This window comes from Prunus dulcis, chromosome 6, assembly GCF_902201215.1.
Source record: "Prunus dulcis chromosome 6, ALMONDv2, whole genome shotgun sequence".
Lineage (NCBI taxonomy): Eukaryota > Viridiplantae > Streptophyta > Magnoliopsida > Rosales > Rosaceae > Prunus > Prunus dulcis.
The window spans coordinates 3,927,620-3,945,565 of record NC_047655.1 but is presented as its reverse complement, the minus strand read 5'-3'; the positions used below and the strand labels follow the sequence as shown (position 1 = coordinate 3,945,565).

Genomic DNA, 17,946 nt, shown 5'->3' with positions numbered 1-17,946 from the left:
GGATGCATGGAACCAATTCTTCCTTGTTGAGCTTGGGAAACTAAAACTTGTGCTTTCAAATAAACCTCACTTCAATACAGAAAAAGATTCCAAAGCCCCTCCTTTCTCTTTGAAAAACTGAGTCTTTCACATTGTGAATTTACGACAGTCAATGCTGCAATGCCTCAACAAAATTATTAAATACTTCAAAGTTTTTTTGTCGTGATTAATAAATCCGAATTCATGACAATGGAAGGTGACTAATTTTAGATGGTGATGTTTCATAAGGCTTGCCCCTAAATTTTCCATAAAGCAAAGTAAACACAAGAATGATGTTCTATGTATATGTTGGTAAGTAAAGCAAAGAACATCTGCTTTCCAATTAGAGTTGCCCTCTTTCTTGAAAAGGTGCAGACCTACATTTTTAACTCTGCTTCCTTGTATAATAAATGAGAGAGAAAGAATCCAACTTTGAGGCGCCTAACATAGCACAGAGAGAGAGAGAGAGGGGGGGCCATAGCAAGCAACCAAGTAGAGAATTGAGATGACCTCACCCCACATTGGCTGCCTCCCTCCCTCCCTCCCTAACATTTAAAGGAAAAAAAGTGCAGACTAATGAGCACTGGACCTCAGCACACAACCTTGCCGGTTGGTCCCAACTTCATGAAAATCTCTTTAATTTGAGAAATTATTGTATGTGATGTGAGTAGTGTATAGAATTCACTTGAATAGTTCGGCTATGAATTGGATTGGACGTAAATAAATATGTTATCAACACATTTTGGACAATATTCATGCAATATCAACACATAATGAGAACTTATATTGACTTGAATTATAAAAATGGGTACTATTATTAATATTTAAATTATGTAAATTTAAGACCTAATACACGTGTTACAATTTGGATGAATGCAATCGTGTAATACGCCACATCACCTCGTGGTTCTAACACACCCAATAATTTTTCTTCTTCTTGACCCTTTCTGTAATTTTCTTAACCACCTTGCTTCCAAAATTTCAAGAGAAATCTACCATCTTTTACAAAAAGATCACACAAACACTGGATTCATGGTGTGTGGACAAAAACACTCGCAGACAATGTGAAGAAAGGTAGAAGGACAGTTACGGGGTCCAAATCAATCTCGCAAGCCCACCGTCACCAGTCCATTTTCATTTTTTAACTCACGTGAAGAGTAAACCCATCCCAGCAACCCTCACATGTACACAACAAATCTAAAACCCCACCCTTCTTTTTTCATTTTATAATTTATTACATTTATATATATATATATGACCCAATCAGGACGAAGATTTCAACTTTTATTTCAACTTACATTAGCTCCATTTCTCTCTCTGTCTCTCTCTCCATCTGTTTCTTCTTTTTCAGGTTTTGCTTTTATCCATCACCCATTAACACCTCTCTACAATGGCTCTTTTCTGTTCCCAATCTATTGGTTCATGTTTAACTATTCTTTGCCTGGTTTTGGTCCAATGCCGCTCAGCTTTGATACTGAGCATGAAGAAGCACCACCACAGCTACCACCACCACAGAACAGCTCCAATGTTCCAAACCAACCAAAGCAATTGTGCTTTGTTTGCAGGCACTTGGGTCCAAGATGAAGATTACCCAATGTACCAATCTTCTGAGTGTCCATTAATCATAGACCCTGAGTTCAACTGTCAAATGTACGGCCGCCCAGACACTGGCTACCTCAAGTACAGATGGAGACCCCTCAATTGTGAGCTCCCAAGGTAAGCAATTACTTCAAAATGTTGTCTTTTGAAATGGGTTTGTGTTTTTTATGTGGTGGTGACTTTTGGTGTAGTTTGTTGTTCTTGGTAGGTTCAATGGGCTTGAGTTTTTGGACAAAATGAGAGGGAAAACAGTGATGTTTGTAGGTGACTCGCTTGGGAGGAATCAATGGGAGTCTTTGGTTTGCTTGATTTACTCTGCAGCTCCTCAAACCCAGACACAAATGGTCAAGGGAGATCCACTCTCAACATTTAGCTTCTTGGTAAGTCTCTGATTTGTTCCCCCCAAAACTTACTTAACTAGGAATTTCTTTGCTTCATTCTGGGTTTTGGTATTTTGGTTTCTTGAAGCAATTGGATTCAATGCCAATGCCCAAATACACACATCAATATGGTTCTGTTCTAAATTTCAGTAAGCAAAACAGAACAAGAACCACCATAGTTGTGAAAATTAATGGTTATTATTTCTGTGAGAACATATATGGTGTGAGGGTTTACAATTGTTCATACTAATTCCTTTTGTGTGTGGGTTTTGAATTTTATCAAACACTGTTCTGGTCATAGGAACTAAAAAAAATTAGAAAATCCAGTTCATAAATGAAGAAGCTTTTCTGTTTTTTGCCCACTTTTTAACAATGCTTTGAAATTCGAGTAGTACAAAAGAATCAAATAGGGAAACTGTTTTGAGGGACCCTTTGGACCAATTGTGCTTACAGCAGGACACCACCATCACGTTCTTTGTCCACAAAAAGTCATGAGCTAGGAAATGAGAGCATCATATCAATCCAAACACGGCCTTATTGAGTTTTGCTACTGCACTGCAGGACTACGGTGTGACAATACAATTCTATCGAGCTCCATATCTGGTCGACATAGATATGATGCAAGGAAAGAGAGTTCTAAGGCTTGAGGACATTTCCGAGAACAGCAAGGCGTGGCGGAACGCCGATGTGCTGTCATTTAACACCGGTCACTGGTGGAGCCACAATGGAGGTCTCCAGGGGTGAGCAAATCTTGTATTTGTTTATCTTACGGTACTTTGTGCAATTCTAACTTTAGGGTCAAATTGATTGTTTGCATACTGTTAAAATCATCCATTATTACTTTTGTCACAAGAATATTGACAGTGCCTTTAGAAGTATTTTTGGTAATGCAGGTTGGGAATAGTGAAAAATGTTTTTCGGATTATAGAAGCACTTTGGGAGGAGTAAAAGTGCTTTTGAACTTCAATTAAAGAATTAAGTGCTTCTTACATATTAATCTACAGCTAAAGATGCATCTCTGAGACCAAAAAGTAACCAAAAGTTGTTTGACGTTTCCTTGTTATCTAAAACGATTTTGAAATTGACAAAAGTACTTGCATATGTATATGACATGATGATAATGATAATGGGATTGAAATCTTTTTTTTTTCTTGGACTTTGGAAACATGTAGGTGGGATTACATGGAATCAGGAGGAAAATATTACCGAGATATGGATCGTTTGGCTGCTTTGGAGAAAGGGATGAGAACATGGGCTAATTGGGTCGACTCAAACATCGACACCACAAGGACCCGAGTTTTCTTCCTTTCCATATCTCCCACACACTACAAGTGGGTCTCTCTCTCTCTCTCTCTCCAATAATTGATTTGTGAATTTCGATTTCCAGGCTTAATGGCTAATGCGTGTGCTGGGTGCTGCCAGCACCAAGCACCAAAAATTTGCTCCATTTTTAGATGTCTTTTTTGGTTTGCGAGTTGGCAAAGTTGACTCGATCCCTACCCTGAATTTAGGTTGGTCCAAAGCCAATTACAATCAATGGTAAAACCTTTTCAAAGGAACAAGTAAGCCCATTTGCTTAGAAAACAATGTATAAATGTTGGAACCAGTAAACAGTGCAGTGTTCGGAGGATTAGGTCAGAGCTTGCACTGGGTTTGTCGGTGGCACTAAACAGGAAACAGTAAACACATGCAATCTTTGAAGAAGACAAAAACTGCTCATCTACATCTCACCAGAGAAAGTGGACCACTTTTCTCAAATCTGGGCCTCCCCTATGTGACTGAACAAGCTATAGCCCATAGCCATTTTACATCGTTGGTGCTACAGTTCACATTAGCCCAAGTCACTCTTGTCAAAGGGTAGAGATCAACTAGTATTGGATACCAATTTATAGTACTTACATTTTAATCGATATTTGATATCGATAACCTTAGTGTATCGGGTACCAATTTACAGTACCTAATTTTTAGTCGATACCCAGTACATTAACGATAAGCGTAGTGCATCAGGTACTACTATAGATTTGTTCTCATATTGTATCAGGAATTGTAAATTAGTTCCTACGATATATTAGATATTGTAGATTGATATCCAATATCAACCTATCACTTTGCATAGTTAAATCTCATTAGGCTACATGATATTAGAGTACCAATTTATACCTAGATCCTGAATTTTTGTACATGGTAACTTATACAAGATGCTAAATTGACAGCCCAAATGAATGGAATGGGGGAGCAACTCCTACAACCACCAAGAACTGCTATGGGGAAACAGCGCCAATGACAATAAGTGGAGTAACATATCCAGGGACAACATATCCAGACCAAATCAGAGTGGTGGACAATGTGATCAGGGGCATGAGCAACCCTGCATCTTTGCTAGACATCACAATGCTTTCAGAGCTTAGAAAAGATGGGCACCCTTCAATCTACAGTGGGGATTTGAGCCCTCAGGAGAGAGCCAATCCTGAACACTCAGCAGATTGTAGCCACTGGTGCCTTCCTGGACTGCCAGACACTTGGAACCAGCTCTTTTACACAGCTTTGCTCTATTAACAAGTTTATATAGGTTTTTTTTATATATTGTGATACGTTTGATGAGAGGGTGCAAAATTGCAGCTCTTTGCCTTAGCTAGTAATCTGTAAAGTAATGCTAAATATATATTGTTAGTGCAAGGACAAATAAGGTTCTTGTTTCCTCATTAGTTTTCCAGTTGTGGAAGACTCATTAATTTTTTAGATAATGAAGAGTCTTTAATTGTTCTACACACAGCTTTGCTCTTCTAATTTTATGTAAACTCGAACAAGTTATAGGCTTATCTTTGTTTAAAGAAAAAAAAGTTAGAAACAACTTATGGGCTTATGGCTAGCTTTCATCTTGTGATACATTCATGCAATCTGTAAATGCAAATGCGTTGTTAGTTTTTGTGAGGAAAATAAATAAATTTTTTATTTCCTCATTATTTGAGGTTTGCTACCCAACCTTTGTGGTTGGGGGACCCTACCAGCTTTGAGGGCAAGGGTCGTGCTTTGTGCGACTTCACAACTAAGATGAAGGTTTAGGTGAACAGCCCAAGATCATTATGCCTCACTCAAGAAGGTTTCAATCAAACAACCGATCACTTTAATGCCCTGTTTAGTTACAAACTCACATTACTAGGCTCGGCTTATTTCCTCATCATTTAATCATGTAAGATTCCGTTCTTAAAAAAAACATCATGGTAAGATTACCTTTTTTTTTTTGGTAATCAAAAGAAAATTACATTTATAATTCAACAACACGGAGCAACTAGTCACATGAGTCCATACAATCATGAGAGGTACGTCAACAATGTCAAGAAAACAATATTAATAATTTTATTTTTGCTAGTGAACCCTCCTCAATTATCATTGCAATTATTTAAGCTATAAATGAGTTTTCGACCATTTAAAATTTGTCTAAATTAACAAAAGCCATCCAATTACAAGATCCTTCAAGGAAACACTTGATTTTGATGTATTGCAATAACAAAAGGTCATTAGCGTACTTATATAGATTTCAAGCCCTTACTAACAACAAAGTGGCTGTAGTTTAGTGGTAAGAATTCCACGTTGTGGCCGTGGAGACCTGGGCTCGAATCCCAGCAGCCACACTTTGAACTCTTTTTAGCGACATGTTTTGTTAATTTATGTACGGGGCTGTCGAATTCTAAGGCCTACAGTTTAGGAAGCCGAGACCCTCATCCTTGGGCCAATTGGATCAATCTTCCAAATCAAGCGGCCTCACTTTGTACTCTTTTTGCGACATATTTTGTTAGGGCTGCTTGGGAATACTTTTGAATGACCAAAAGCGATTATACGCAAAAGTATTTCCTACATAAGCCGTCTTGTACGAACCCTTAATTTTTGGATGGGGCTTTCAAATTCTAAGTAAGGCCTACAGTTCAGTAGGCAAAGCCCCTCAGCCCATGGCGAATTGGGTCAATCTTCATTTGCCCTGTTAGTCTAATTGGGCTATGGTAGTGTCTCTTCAATTGCCAGCCTGAGCCATTGGAGAATCTTTGAAAAGCTATGATCCTTATCCAAACAAATTCTTGGCCAGAAATTCACCAGTTTTCTGGATCAACCTCTCCAAGTCCTTGGCCAAAAATAAACCCTCTTCAATCTCCTAGAAAAATTATTATAGATGACAAATTTATTGGATGGAACAAGAAAGACACCATATATTAGGCTCATTGTCTCATTTATTCAAAGTGAAAAAGGATCATTGAAGACAGAGAAAGAAAATTACAGAGAGATTCTAAACTTAAAAACATCTCCATTATATAGATAGCACACTTCAAAATGTTGTATTGGAAAAGTACAACAGTTTGATGATAAACACAATATCTTTAAAACCAACAGGTGGTCTTCGTTCAACTTTACATAGTGCCCTATTACTTTTTATACATTAAGGCATCGCAAAGTCTCTTAATTCTGTGATTACTACCCTTAGTCTTGCAGAAGTTATTAGATATCCTCCTGCAGCGCATTGTTATTATTAGCTGAGAATCGCGACCCCGGGAGTGCTCACTTTCATCTGAGGTACATTGTCGATGATCTCCGGAGGCACAATGCTGCTAGTCACAGGTGCAGCCTGCTTGTCATAAGCTTGTTGATGCACTTCAAATATAGCCCTACCAGATGGGTCAAGATTTTTGGACCATTCAGCATCCCATGCCACAGCTGTGGCTGTGCTGCAGGCCACACTTGGTCCTCCAGGTACTGTGTTCCGGGCTGAGTTCTGCAATACCAGATAATAAGTACAGCAAGTTAGGTCTCTATGAACGAGAGTTTGTTGTGCTGTTAAAGGCAAAAAAGCATACACGAAAAAAAATTCATGATGTACTGCTTATGAATCATGAAATTTTGTAGCAGACTACCTGTGGGAAGAACCTCTCGAAAATCATTCGGTAGTAGTAGGCTTCTTTTGTATTGGGAGTGTTGTGCGGGAAGATGCGTGCAGCATTCAGCATCATCTTATCAGTCACCTGAAAGTGTTAAGTTGAGCTTCAATCATCAGCCTTTATGAAAATGAAAAATACCAACAAAAATTGTAAAAAAGGGTTGGATAGATGTGTACATGGAGAGCAGCATGGGATTTCAGGCCATCAATCCAACTATAGCCGACACCATCACTGAACTGTTCTTTCTGCCTGTACAGAATGTGCTGCAAGGCATTAAACAGGATTTGTTAGCTTTAGAATCGACGTGATACGGATGTTAGAGGCAGTAACTTATCATCAATACTTATTACCAAAGAAAGACACAAGAGCATATACCTTTGGCAGATAAGGATGCTCCTCATCATCAAAGGCCTTCCGGAGGACCCATTTCTCAATTCTTCCTTGGTCCTTTTTGATCTATAATCAATTCAAAATATAGCGAAAAGCCAAGTGATCAGTATTGAACTCTAAAATTGAACTTCTGCTTTAAATCGAAAGCAATCCCAACATCTTAAGAGTCTTATTTCTTACCAGTTTAAACTCAGGATCAATAGCCATTGCAACGTTGATGAAGTCTTTGTCCAGGAAAGGGACACGAGCTTCTAATCCCCAAGCAGATGTTGATTTGTTTGCCCTGAGGCAATCATACTGGTGCAGTGCCTTAATCTAACATCAAACAAAAGAACAACTCCTTATTATGCCTTTCCTTCCAACCCCTATATCTATCTTCAATGTAAATAAGCAACTAATCCATTACCTTTCTGCAAGTTTCGCGGTGAAACTCTTCCTTGTTGGGTGCCTTGTGGAAGTACAAGTATCCACCAAAAATCTCATCGGATCCCTCACCAGAAATCACCATCTTAACCCCCAAAGACTTAATCTTACGGGACATTAGAAACATAGGGGTGCTAGCTCGAATAGTCGTAACATCATAAGTTTCAATGTGGTAAATAACATCCTCTATTGCATCAATACCGTCCTGTTACATGCCAAATGCAAATGGTTTACTATTTCGGCTACTAAAAAAGATAGCAGCAAACTCTTTTGCTTAAACAGGTTTATGTATCGATACCTGAACAGTAAAATGAAACTCGTGGTGAACGGTTCCCAAATAGTCTGCAACTTCTTTTGCAGCCTTCAAATCAGGCGAACCCTGCTCAGCATATGAGGACACCAGTTTAGGAATCTATAAGCTCCCATGAGCCATATGTTAAATCTTTGTCGAAAGATTTAAAAACTCACCTCTAGTCCAACACAGAACGAATGGAGCTGTGCTCCCCATTGCTTGGCCGCCTTCGTGCCTGCCAAGTGGCGAGCCGTGATAGAGGCGACCAAAGATGAATCTAGGCCTCCAGAGAGAAGAACTCCAAAGGGCACATCAGTCATTAGCCTTTTGATCACAGCCTGCAGGTATCACACTCAACACATAAGCTACAACTACAAATGAACTCTGATATGTATGTGAAATAAGAGTAATCCATCTGAGTTTGAAAATGATGAAATTTTTACAGTTTCAAAGGCACTTCTGAGAGCAAGCGGATCATATGGCGCAGATGGAATGGCCTCTGAGAACCAAGTAGGATTGTACCATCTCTTGAGTGCACCTTCTTTGCTCGAGTATAGATGACCGGGCGGGAAGCTCTCAAAGTGCTCACAATCATCATTCAATCCTTTCAGTTCTGATGCTATCCAAACTGAGCCTGAAATTAAACCAAATATGCTAACTTAGCATCACATACATATTCAAGTAAAAAACTAAAGCACTAATTGCAGAAAAAACAGGGGTTGCTAGAGAAATGTTACCATCAAGACTCCACCCGATGTAGAGGGAAGTGATCCCAATCGCATCGCGAGCAACGATGAAGCTGTTGTCGCGGGTATCCAGTAGCACAAAAGAAAACATTCCATCCAGCATATCCACAAAATTCTCCCCATACTCTTCATACTACTCACAAGAGATTAAAGACAGACAGTTAAGTGCAGGCAAAGTCCATGATCCATCAAATAACATATTCAACATCTCGTACTTTGATTGATCAAATTGACTTATAACTCATCCAAAATATTTAATCATCATGCTTAATTCTTATAGATACAAAATTTTCTTCTTCTTTTTTTGTTTTCAACCAAGTTGGTAAGTGACATACCAGATGAGCAATGACATCACAATCACTGCCAGTTCTGAACTTGTGATTCGGCAGACGCTTCCTCAACTCTTCATGGTTGTAAATCTCTCCATTCACCTGATGATGTTTAGCAAAACCCTTTCATCAGCAATTGAATTTTTCATTTTCCCACAAAATTAAAATGTCTAGTTTACAAAACCAAAACCAAAACAAAAACTTCAGAATTCTGTGAATAATAATAACTGTTAGGCCCTGTCACATGGCTTACCGTCACAACAATTGACTTGTCTTCATTGTACAGAGGTTGATCCCCAGAAGCAGGGTCAATGATGGCCAGCCTCTGATGAGCCAAGAAACAATCTCCATGCTGGTAAAGACCACTCCAATCAGGGCCACGATGCTTCAATCTGAAAACAAACCACCCCCAAAAAAAAAAAAAACTATGTTATTTCAATTTTCAGCTCTGTTTTTGTTTTGCTTTCCAAAAATGGCCTCTTATCATGCTACCACTACCACACAAAACGGACCCCAACACCCCATTCATGAAAGGTAACATCATTTATGGGACCACAACGTCACAAGGGTCAGAATCATTAAACAAACACTAGTTTCTTTGCAAACCAAACCACAGTTACCATAATTCATTCATGATCAAAAGCTCAAATTCTTATGATATTTCTTATAAAAATGTTCAAGAACAAGTAAGGACTTATAGCTCAAGTCATTAAAAACAGAGTTCGAGTCCCATTTTTTAATATCGCTTGTATCAGAAAAAAGATATGTACAACAACAAAAAATAAAAATTCTAGAGGTATGCATGTGCTACTTAACTAGAACCAACTAATAATTATGAATTATAATACTCAAAAAATAATTATATAAAATATTGAATTAAATTAGGAGATTAGGAAATTAGGAAATTTGCCTGCGAGAAAGCTCAAGGACTCGGACCCTCTTGGCCTGAGAGTCATCAGAGCAACCAAGAACAGCAAGAATTCCACACATTATATATGTTAAATTCGGAAAAAACCCAGAAGCCAGAAAAGGGAGCAAGAAACAACACCAAAGAAGAAGGAAAAGTAAATGAGTTCGGTTTTTTGTTTTTTGTTTTTAAACCGAGGGAACCCAGAAATTAGGAGGAGAATGAATGAAGAGAGAAGAGAAAGGCTTTGGTGTTTCTGGTGGCGTTGCAGTGGAAGTAGGAGGCAGAAACACGTACGGATTTTTTTTTTATTTACTTTTTTTTGTGCTAGGACAAAATACGTAAACACAAACGTTGTTTGAAGGAGTAAATACCTTCGCATCCCGGGCCACGTATTTATAGGAAGCTCTCAGTCCGTGGGGCCCACCCAGCACCTAAGCGGCGACGTTTCTATTCATTTCACGCTTCTATAATCTATTAATTTTTCTTTTCTCCTTCTATTTTATCTAGTGTTTACCGTCCTCCATTGGCTCATCCTAGAACTCCCGGACCCACCGGCGCTGTCCGCTCCGTGAGTGCCACGTGGTGCCATGTGGTTCCCTGTTGGTTGTCCCTTCTTATTTATTTTTTGTTTTTCTCTTTTTAATCTCCAATTTTCGCGCTGAGGTTTATCCACTTCCTATTTCTTCCAAGTCTTTGTGGCCGCACCGCACACAGTCAGCTTTTTACCACAAGTCCACATCAATGTACTGCCTTTTTCAACCGTCCACGTGTCCATTAGTAGGATGCCTGGCCCCCTAACTGACGTGGCTATGATTGGGATATTTGGCATAATTTCTTTTTTAATTTCTTTTTTTTGAGACATTTTTTATTGAAATGGACAATAATATACTAAATTCACACACATTAGATAAATGCTAAGACTCGAATACAGGATCTTGTTTGAGAGAACAATTACTTCAAATCACTACACTAGTAGGTCATTTATTTATTTTTTCTTTTTTATAAATTGGTGAGTTTTGGTAGAAATATATAATTGCTCTGACTTATGAGGAACCACCTCAAAGGAGAGGGAAAAAAAGTTTAGAATAAGAAAATCCGACTGCTTATCCTTTTGGCCATGCCTCCCATGTCGCCATGTAAAGTACATCATGGTTCATGACCAAAGAAAATAGATAATATGTTGCAACTATTTGTTAAAAATTCCATTATAAAGTTAACTTCATTTAAAAAATATACATCATATCCATTTTTAAAAAAAAAAAAATTATAGGCCAAAAGGGTTGGCCTCATTTACTTTGTTTTTTGTTATTTTCCATCATATATATAATTTTTAAAGATTTTTTTGTACAACAATATCTTTTTTCGATAAGGTTTATCAATCGGTTGGCCTATTGATATTCGGTTATGTTTTTTCTAGTCATTCTTGTTGTCTATCTGAATACTCTTTTGTTCTATTAGTATGAGTAGAATAATACGAAATTTATATACGTGCATAGCTTGTGTCATACAATCACGAGCTATTGATAGGCCTGAAGTGGCTTTGATTCTTCTCCATCATCTAAACTCCTTTAGTGTCTATAGACTATGTACGACCATAAAACTCTATTCTTACCACTGTAAACAATTGTCTATATGGTACAAATAAGAGTGACCAATCGATGTGTCATTAGTTTGGGGTCAAAACTTTTTGACATAACATAAACCAACAATTTTGTACCGAAAATTGGTCAGATTAGTTTGGGGCCAAAACTTTTTGACATAACATAAACCAACAATTTCGTACCGAAAATTGGCCGACCAAAAAGTTGAGCTTAACCTAATTAAGCTAAGCAGGAAAATTTCTTCCTTTCTTTTTTTTATTTTATAAATAAACATGTGCACCATGTGAGGAGAGTAGAGTGACAAGATTGGATATATTTATATCGGTGGCAAAATTGTATGCATGTGTTAGTTCTCTTTAATTCCACGATAAACAAAGATATCATGAGCAAGCGTGGTTCCTAGCAATTCATCATGGAAAGCATGGGTATTTTTTTCTTCTTCTTTCTTTTCTCAATCAACAACATGGGCACCATGATCGGGATTGGAAACTGAGGCCCACCTGTAAAAGTTTGGTAAATAACCAATTTTATACGTAATACAAACCAATAATTCGGAGCTAATTAACTACTAATGACAAAAAAATTCAGAGAAATCTAGAGATAATTGGGCTAATCAACAAAAACACACCAATCTATACTGATTGACGTTAATTGTTATGATAGTCTTTCTAATTTTTTGATTTAAGTAGGTTATTTTATTTGTATTTTATGTTTATAATCCATATATTTAAAGCAAAATGCAAAGAATGGTAAAACATTTAAAATATCAGAAAATGTCATTGATTAATACAAATATTAAGAATTAAAATTATTAATTAAATGAAAATAATATGATAAATTTATACTTTTTCATATTTTAAAAAATAAAATTAAAAGAAAAATTAGATAATATATCGTATTTTTAAAGAACACAACTAGTGTTTATAATACTAGTTTTCTTTCTTTATCATTTTAATGTATTTATAGGGATATAATGGAGAATACCTCTAATGTGGATCTTTGTGTGTATTCGGAGTAGAAGAAGTTTTGGATTAGGAGTAGTAGATGTAGGTTTTGTTAAGGCTATGTATTTACTACTGTTTGGAGAGGATTGTACTATTCAAATTCGTACTATCATGTCTTACTTGAATATTTATATTTAATTAATTGATATTTAATGGTGTAAAAACTCTATGGATTTCCAACTTAGCAACTAATATATTCTTTAATGGTGGTGTTTAACATAACCAACTACTAGTGAATTAGTCGATGATTTTGGTGTTAAAAGTCAATGCCACCTAACACAATGGTACCTATATTTAAATTCAAGCTTTGGCAAGCATCCCACCAAACCAAAAATTAATTGCTTAAGTCCTTATGCCACCTCAATATCTACGACCAACATGGTTTTGGTAACTGTTATTTGATTCAATATTGTAGTAGTGTGATTTGATTCAATATTGTAGTAGTGTGATTTGATTCCCCCACTATTTTTTTAAGTGCTACAAATATAATAAATAAATGCAATATAAAGAAATATCCATATTGATTGTGGGGTGATTCGACCAACACTGAAATGCAACATAATAAATCTCTAAGAATTAAGGATCGTTATCTTCGTTAGCAAGGTCTAAGTTCGATTTTTGTTGCAAATAATCGCTCTTGATAAGTAATCAAGGGGCTAAAACTCCCTAAACTTTTATTCATAAAAATAAAATAAAATAAAAAAGAAGACATAATATGATAGTTAGTGGGACGAGGGTACAAAAAAAAATAAAAGTCCTTGGCATAATGGAGACAAGGATATAGGATATATTGTATTTCCACTTCATTAATTTTAATAAATCACATCGAATCAGTTAATACATACTTTTTGAGAAGCGAATGGAGATACTTATGGTAGCACAATATACTTTGCATATAGAGAATAATTTGTCATGATCAGAGGTGTCCCAATGCATCTGCCTTTTGGAAGATTTATTTGATTGGGATTAAGTTCTACATCCCCATTATACTTATATGCTTAGTTAAATAAAATTTTCCAACGTACCGTTGAGGTTTTCTATTAAAAAAAAAAAAGGTTTCATATATCATGTTTTTCACTCAATTTTATTTTTCCAATTTGGACAAATGCATCATACCCAAAGAAAAATAAACATAACATATCAAAGTTGATATGTGGTTTTCCTTTTATTTATTTATATTTATATATAAAGAAAAAGGCAGAGTCTATATATAAAGCAAAATGCAAAGAATGGTAAAACATTCAAAATTCTAGAAAATGCCCTTGGTTAATGCAAATATTAAGAATTGAAATTATTAATTAAATAAGGATAATATGGTAGATTCATACTTTTTCATATTAAATTTTTTTAAAATTTAAAGATATATCATATAATAGATCCTAATTTTATAGAACAAAACTACCCATTATCTTTTTTAATTCTAAATTAAATTAAATTATTTTAAAAAAAAAGCTTCCGCAAAAATGCATGTGGAGAGGCTAGTATATATTATAGAAAAGAAAATTCTTTCATTTCTTTGGACCATCTGAAAAAATCTTGGCTTTTTTTGTGGAAAAGGAAAAATAACGGAGGATTAGGTATGCGATAGACGTGTCATGCTTGCATGGATATATAAGACAGATAACCTATTGCATATTTGTAATGTCTCTTTCTTTGGAAAGTTCAATTTTCCAATTTCTTGGAGGGGTTATTTATTTATTTATTTATTTTTGGTGGGTATACAATTTCTTAGAGGCTTCATTGATCCGCATATAAGGGTACATGCATCCCTTGAAATTCCTTTATTCTTCAAAATTATATATATATATATTTATATATTACGTACCTGGGTTCTTATAAGAGGATTTATCGATCCAATTTTAAATATATATAATAACAAAAAACTATTTGGTTGATGACAATATTATATCAACACTTTTCCTGAAGAGTTGGAAGTTGAGATTAAATGATAACACATCATAGCACTTTGTTTTTTTAGGTTATTGCACAACAAAATTGAACATGAAAAAGCCATTTGTGTATTTATAGGTAAGTAACTAGCCGTTTCAAAATGGAACTAGCCATTTGTGTTTTGAAAAGTGAAATAAATTACCTCTCTCTTATTGCCCATGTGTCAATAAGAGAGAGGCTGTAGAGTTATTATGTGGACCAGCTTATTAAAATGAATTTCATTTTAAAGTTCATTTTATTGATCTATGAAATGAACTATTAATCTCTAAAATGAACTATTGATCCTTGAAATGAAATATCGATCTCTGAAATGAACTAAACTTTATCGATGCAAGTCAAAAATTCAATTTATTGATATAAAATTGAAATGACCCTTACTAATGTTGATGCACTAGTATATAAATGAATGATAATGAGATTTTTAGTTAATAACTTTAGCCACCCTACCGATTAAAAAATTTATAGTTACAGCATTGGTTATATTCTCTTGATTTCAACTTCGAATGAATTTGAAGTGTCCAATTTCTTTGATAAATAAAAATAAAAATCGTTGTTTTTGGTAAAAACAACATTGTACTTTATGAGAAGCAAAAAAAAAAAGAAAAAAAAAAGAAGAAGTTAAATATGCCAAAATTTCGACTTCGAAAGGGCACTTGAGCTTTCTCTCCGGCTTTTGGATAATGGATAAGCCATGCTTTTCTATGCTGGCTCATTTTAACACCAGACAAATTCTGGTGTGCCTCTTTCAACATCTCCTTCAATTAATGGTGGCCTTTAAAGGGTACTGAAGAATGATACATTTTTCTGCATCCACAAACGGCTTCGGTTTTTTATTTCTCCAAATCATCTCTCACTGGCTTTGGGTAACATGGGTAGGTCCTTGATGCTTAAATATTATAATAAATTTTCTTTTTAATTCTACGTTTTTGGGGTTGAAAATTACTTTAATTGTTCCATGCCTTTCATCTATTCATCGACCAATAATTCACAGAAGGTTGGGATAAGATTGACAAGTGGTGGTGGTGGTTGCACATGGGGATAAATAATTAATTCATAATGCTTTTTTTGGTGAATTAAAAAGTATATTTCTGCAGCATGATCTGTTGCCACATTTTAAAAATATTTGTGAACAATTTGGTGCTAAAAAATTAGTTGCATGAGCTTCGTTGATATCGTGTTGGTGATGTTGTTGTTGTTGTTGTTATTATTATTGGTGTTAATAATATTAATTAACATCATCATCATCGGTCGTCATTAGCATAAATTTACACTTATTTATATTTATTAGGCATAAACCAATTAAGTTTGATGATCACGATGACACTACAAGTAGCACATTAAATATAAGAGCGGTTATAGAATACTACGGTACAATAGGTATATTCGTTTTTATTAATATTCTTTTGTTTTTTGTTTTTTGTTTTCACTTTCTAGCGGGTTTTGCTGTTTTACCCTTTTTCTATAGTTCTCCCTCACCTAATTCTGTTGTCATACTTTGCAGTTAAACCCTTTTCCTATATAAACCTGTTTTTAACGTGAGTTTTTAAAGAGGCCTTGATATGCTCGTGTCTTGATATGAGGTAGCCGACAGTGATGCCAATTATATACTGGCATTACACAGCATATGGATTGAATATCTAGCTCACGTGAATCCCATAATGACAAGATGTAAAGATCATTCATCCGTAGACACATATGTATGTGCATAATTAAACAGAGATAAAAGAGAAAAAAGGCCAAAAAGGAAATAGATAATTGCAGGCATAGATGATCACAGTCATCTGCTGGATAGAGTAATAGGCCTTATCCTGTTCTCAGCGGTAGACAAAAAAGAAAAGGACATATGGCGCACTTGTAAATTCGAAGAACCAAACTGATAATACTGTCGATGTTTATCCTTTTGTTTTCTTCTTCTGTTTGAAGAAATTATTGTTTCTATCTTGTACGCAACATGAAATGTCGATGTAGTTTACTGAATTTGCTTAAATTATAGTAAATACATTGTTAGTATGTAAAATTGTGAATTCGAGATTCAACATACATGTTATAATATAAGCGGATATATACGATACATAATTAGATCAAACGGGTCACTTGATGTACGGATAAACTTGTGTGTGTGTGTTAGCTAGAGCATGAAGATAAAGTAAGCTGTTAATTATAATTTGTATATCCATGGGCAACAACCAGTGGGGTTTGTAGGGTTGGTTCTTTCAACTTTGTTTGCGGGAGACATGGCAGGATGGGAAAAATGGGGCATGTGATTATCAGGAAGTGCAAAGAAAATCCAAATAGAAATTTGTATGATTTTCATTTTATTACTACTCGACCAGAATGTTACACAGAGTAATAATACACTTTTATGTACCTAAGCAATGGACAATGACGTACGGGTTGTCTTAGTTGCAGCTAAGCTTTAACCATGGTCCAATCCGATATGACCAGCTTGGTTGGCTTGTCGGGTTATCTTTGTTGATCTTTTTCTATCATCAATGAAGTTAAAGTTAGAATTTGAAACCTCTTCTAATCGTTAGGAACAGAAGTATCATCAAATCAATGACTAGTCGGTAAACTTGGTTGACTTGGCTTTCCATTTCAAATTGGCAATTGATGTAGAACAAATTGAGAAAGTAATTGAAGATGAGCTGGAGCCACGTGTGTAAAAGTAAATAAGGTAAATTGTAGATTTGGGGTCCGAGCTCAGAATTGAACCCATAGCTCGTTAATTCGAAGAGAACGGCGTCATGAGTAAAATTAATTGCTTTGCTATGATGTATGGACTTTTTCAAGTATCTAAGATTGTTCACTAGCCCGAAATTCAGTTTTAAAGTTTTTGAAAACTTTGTTATTTTCCTATTTTAATTCATTTGTTATTCCTAGGGTTTCTAGGAGTATCTAAGCATACTTTACATGTGGTTAGGGTTATGTTTTGTTATTCCAGTTTATCAAATAAACCTTGAGGTTTCCTCATATCTTCCTGATGGATTCCAGAATTACATGTTTTAGACTAAGATTTAGCCAATCAATTGTTAATCAGAGCAGGTCATCATTTAGAGCAAGGATTTACCTTCTGAATTGATGAGCGGCGATGGGAGGTATTCAAACCTCATCGACAATAGTCGTGGGGAAATATCAAATATTGAAGGGGAACATGCTGGTGGATTTGCCTGAAGCCAACCTCATCAATCCTATGTTGCATATGTTCTATGCTTTATAGGAAGTTACTGCATTGAATGGTTTCTTGAATGGGTTGCAAATCTAGAGGAAATATTTGATATAATAGCAATTTTAGAAGAGCAAATGGTGAAAATTGTTGTGTCCCATTTAAGAGGCGATGTCACTTCTTGATGGGATCAAATGCTAAAATTTATAAAGAAAC

General features: G+C 35.6%; 2 protein-coding genes and 1 non-coding gene across 3 annotated transcripts; 2 read left to right on the top strand and 1 right to left on the bottom strand.

Annotated features, from left to right (window-relative positions):
- Positions 1-1,208: 1,208 nt before the first annotated feature.
- LOC117632869 (protein PMR5) lies at positions 1,209-4,763 on the top strand. The gene is made up of 5 exons (XM_034366470.1): positions 1,209-1,734; positions 1,826-1,997; positions 2,559-2,737; positions 3,170-3,328; positions 4,211-4,763. The coding sequence occupies exons 1-5, from the start codon at positions 1,409-1,411 to the stop codon at positions 4,551-4,553; spliced, it is 1,179 nt and encodes a 392-aa protein (XP_034222361.1). The 5' UTR covers positions 1,209-1,408; the 3' UTR covers positions 4,554-4,763.
- Positions 4,764-5,557: 794 nt separating this feature from the next.
- Positions 5,558-5,629, top strand: TRNAH-GUG. The gene has a single exon. It is a non-coding gene; the product is annotated as a tRNA-His (tRNA).
- Positions 5,630-6,202: 573 nt separating this feature from the next.
- On the bottom strand, positions 6,203-10,371 carry LOC117629739 (asparagine synthetase [glutamine-hydrolyzing]). Its single transcript, XM_034362330.1, has 13 exons — positions 10,013-10,371; positions 9,356-9,494; positions 9,109-9,204; positions 8,765-8,906; positions 8,471-8,661; positions 8,204-8,365; positions 8,034-8,114; positions 7,719-7,940; positions 7,493-7,627; positions 7,298-7,378; positions 7,099-7,185; positions 6,899-7,006; positions 6,203-6,759 (listed from the first exon to the last, which is right to left on the bottom strand). Exons 1-13 carry the CDS (start codon positions 10,090-10,092, stop codon positions 6,517-6,519), a joined length of 1,767 nt encoding a protein of 588 aa, XP_034218221.1. The 5' UTR covers positions 10,093-10,371; the 3' UTR covers positions 6,203-6,516.
- Positions 10,372-17,946: the final 7,575 nt, after the last annotated feature.

What these genes read in the sequence shown, in the direction of transcription:
- LOC117632869 (XM_034366470.1), top strand. Translation starts at nt 1,409, where the DNA reads ATGGCTCTTTTCTGTTCCCAATCTATTGGTTCATGTTTAACTATTCTT. An exon ending in CTCAATTGTGAGCTCCCAAG is followed by an intron (nt 1,735 to 1,825) that starts GTAAGCAATTAC and finishes TGTTCTTGGTAG; the next exon opens with GTTCAATGGGCTTGAGTTTT. An exon ending in TCTCAACATTTAGCTTCTTG is followed by an intron (nt 1,998 to 2,558) that starts GTAAGTCTCTGA and finishes ACTGCACTGCAG; the next exon opens with GACTACGGTGTGACAATACA.
- LOC117629739 (XM_034362330.1), bottom strand. Translation starts at nt 10,092, where the DNA reads ATGTGTGGAATTCTTGCTGTTCTTGGTTGCTCTGATGACTCTCAGGCC. An exon ending in CGTTCTGTGTTGGACTAGAG is followed by an intron (nt 8,115 to 8,203) that starts GTGAGTTTTTAA and finishes TATGCTGAGCAG; the next exon opens with GGTTCGCCTGATTTGAAGGC. An exon ending in AGTTTCATTTTACTGTTCAG is followed by an intron (nt 7,941 to 8,033) that starts GTATCGATACAT and finishes GGCATGTAACAG; the next exon opens with GACGGTATTGATGCAATAGA.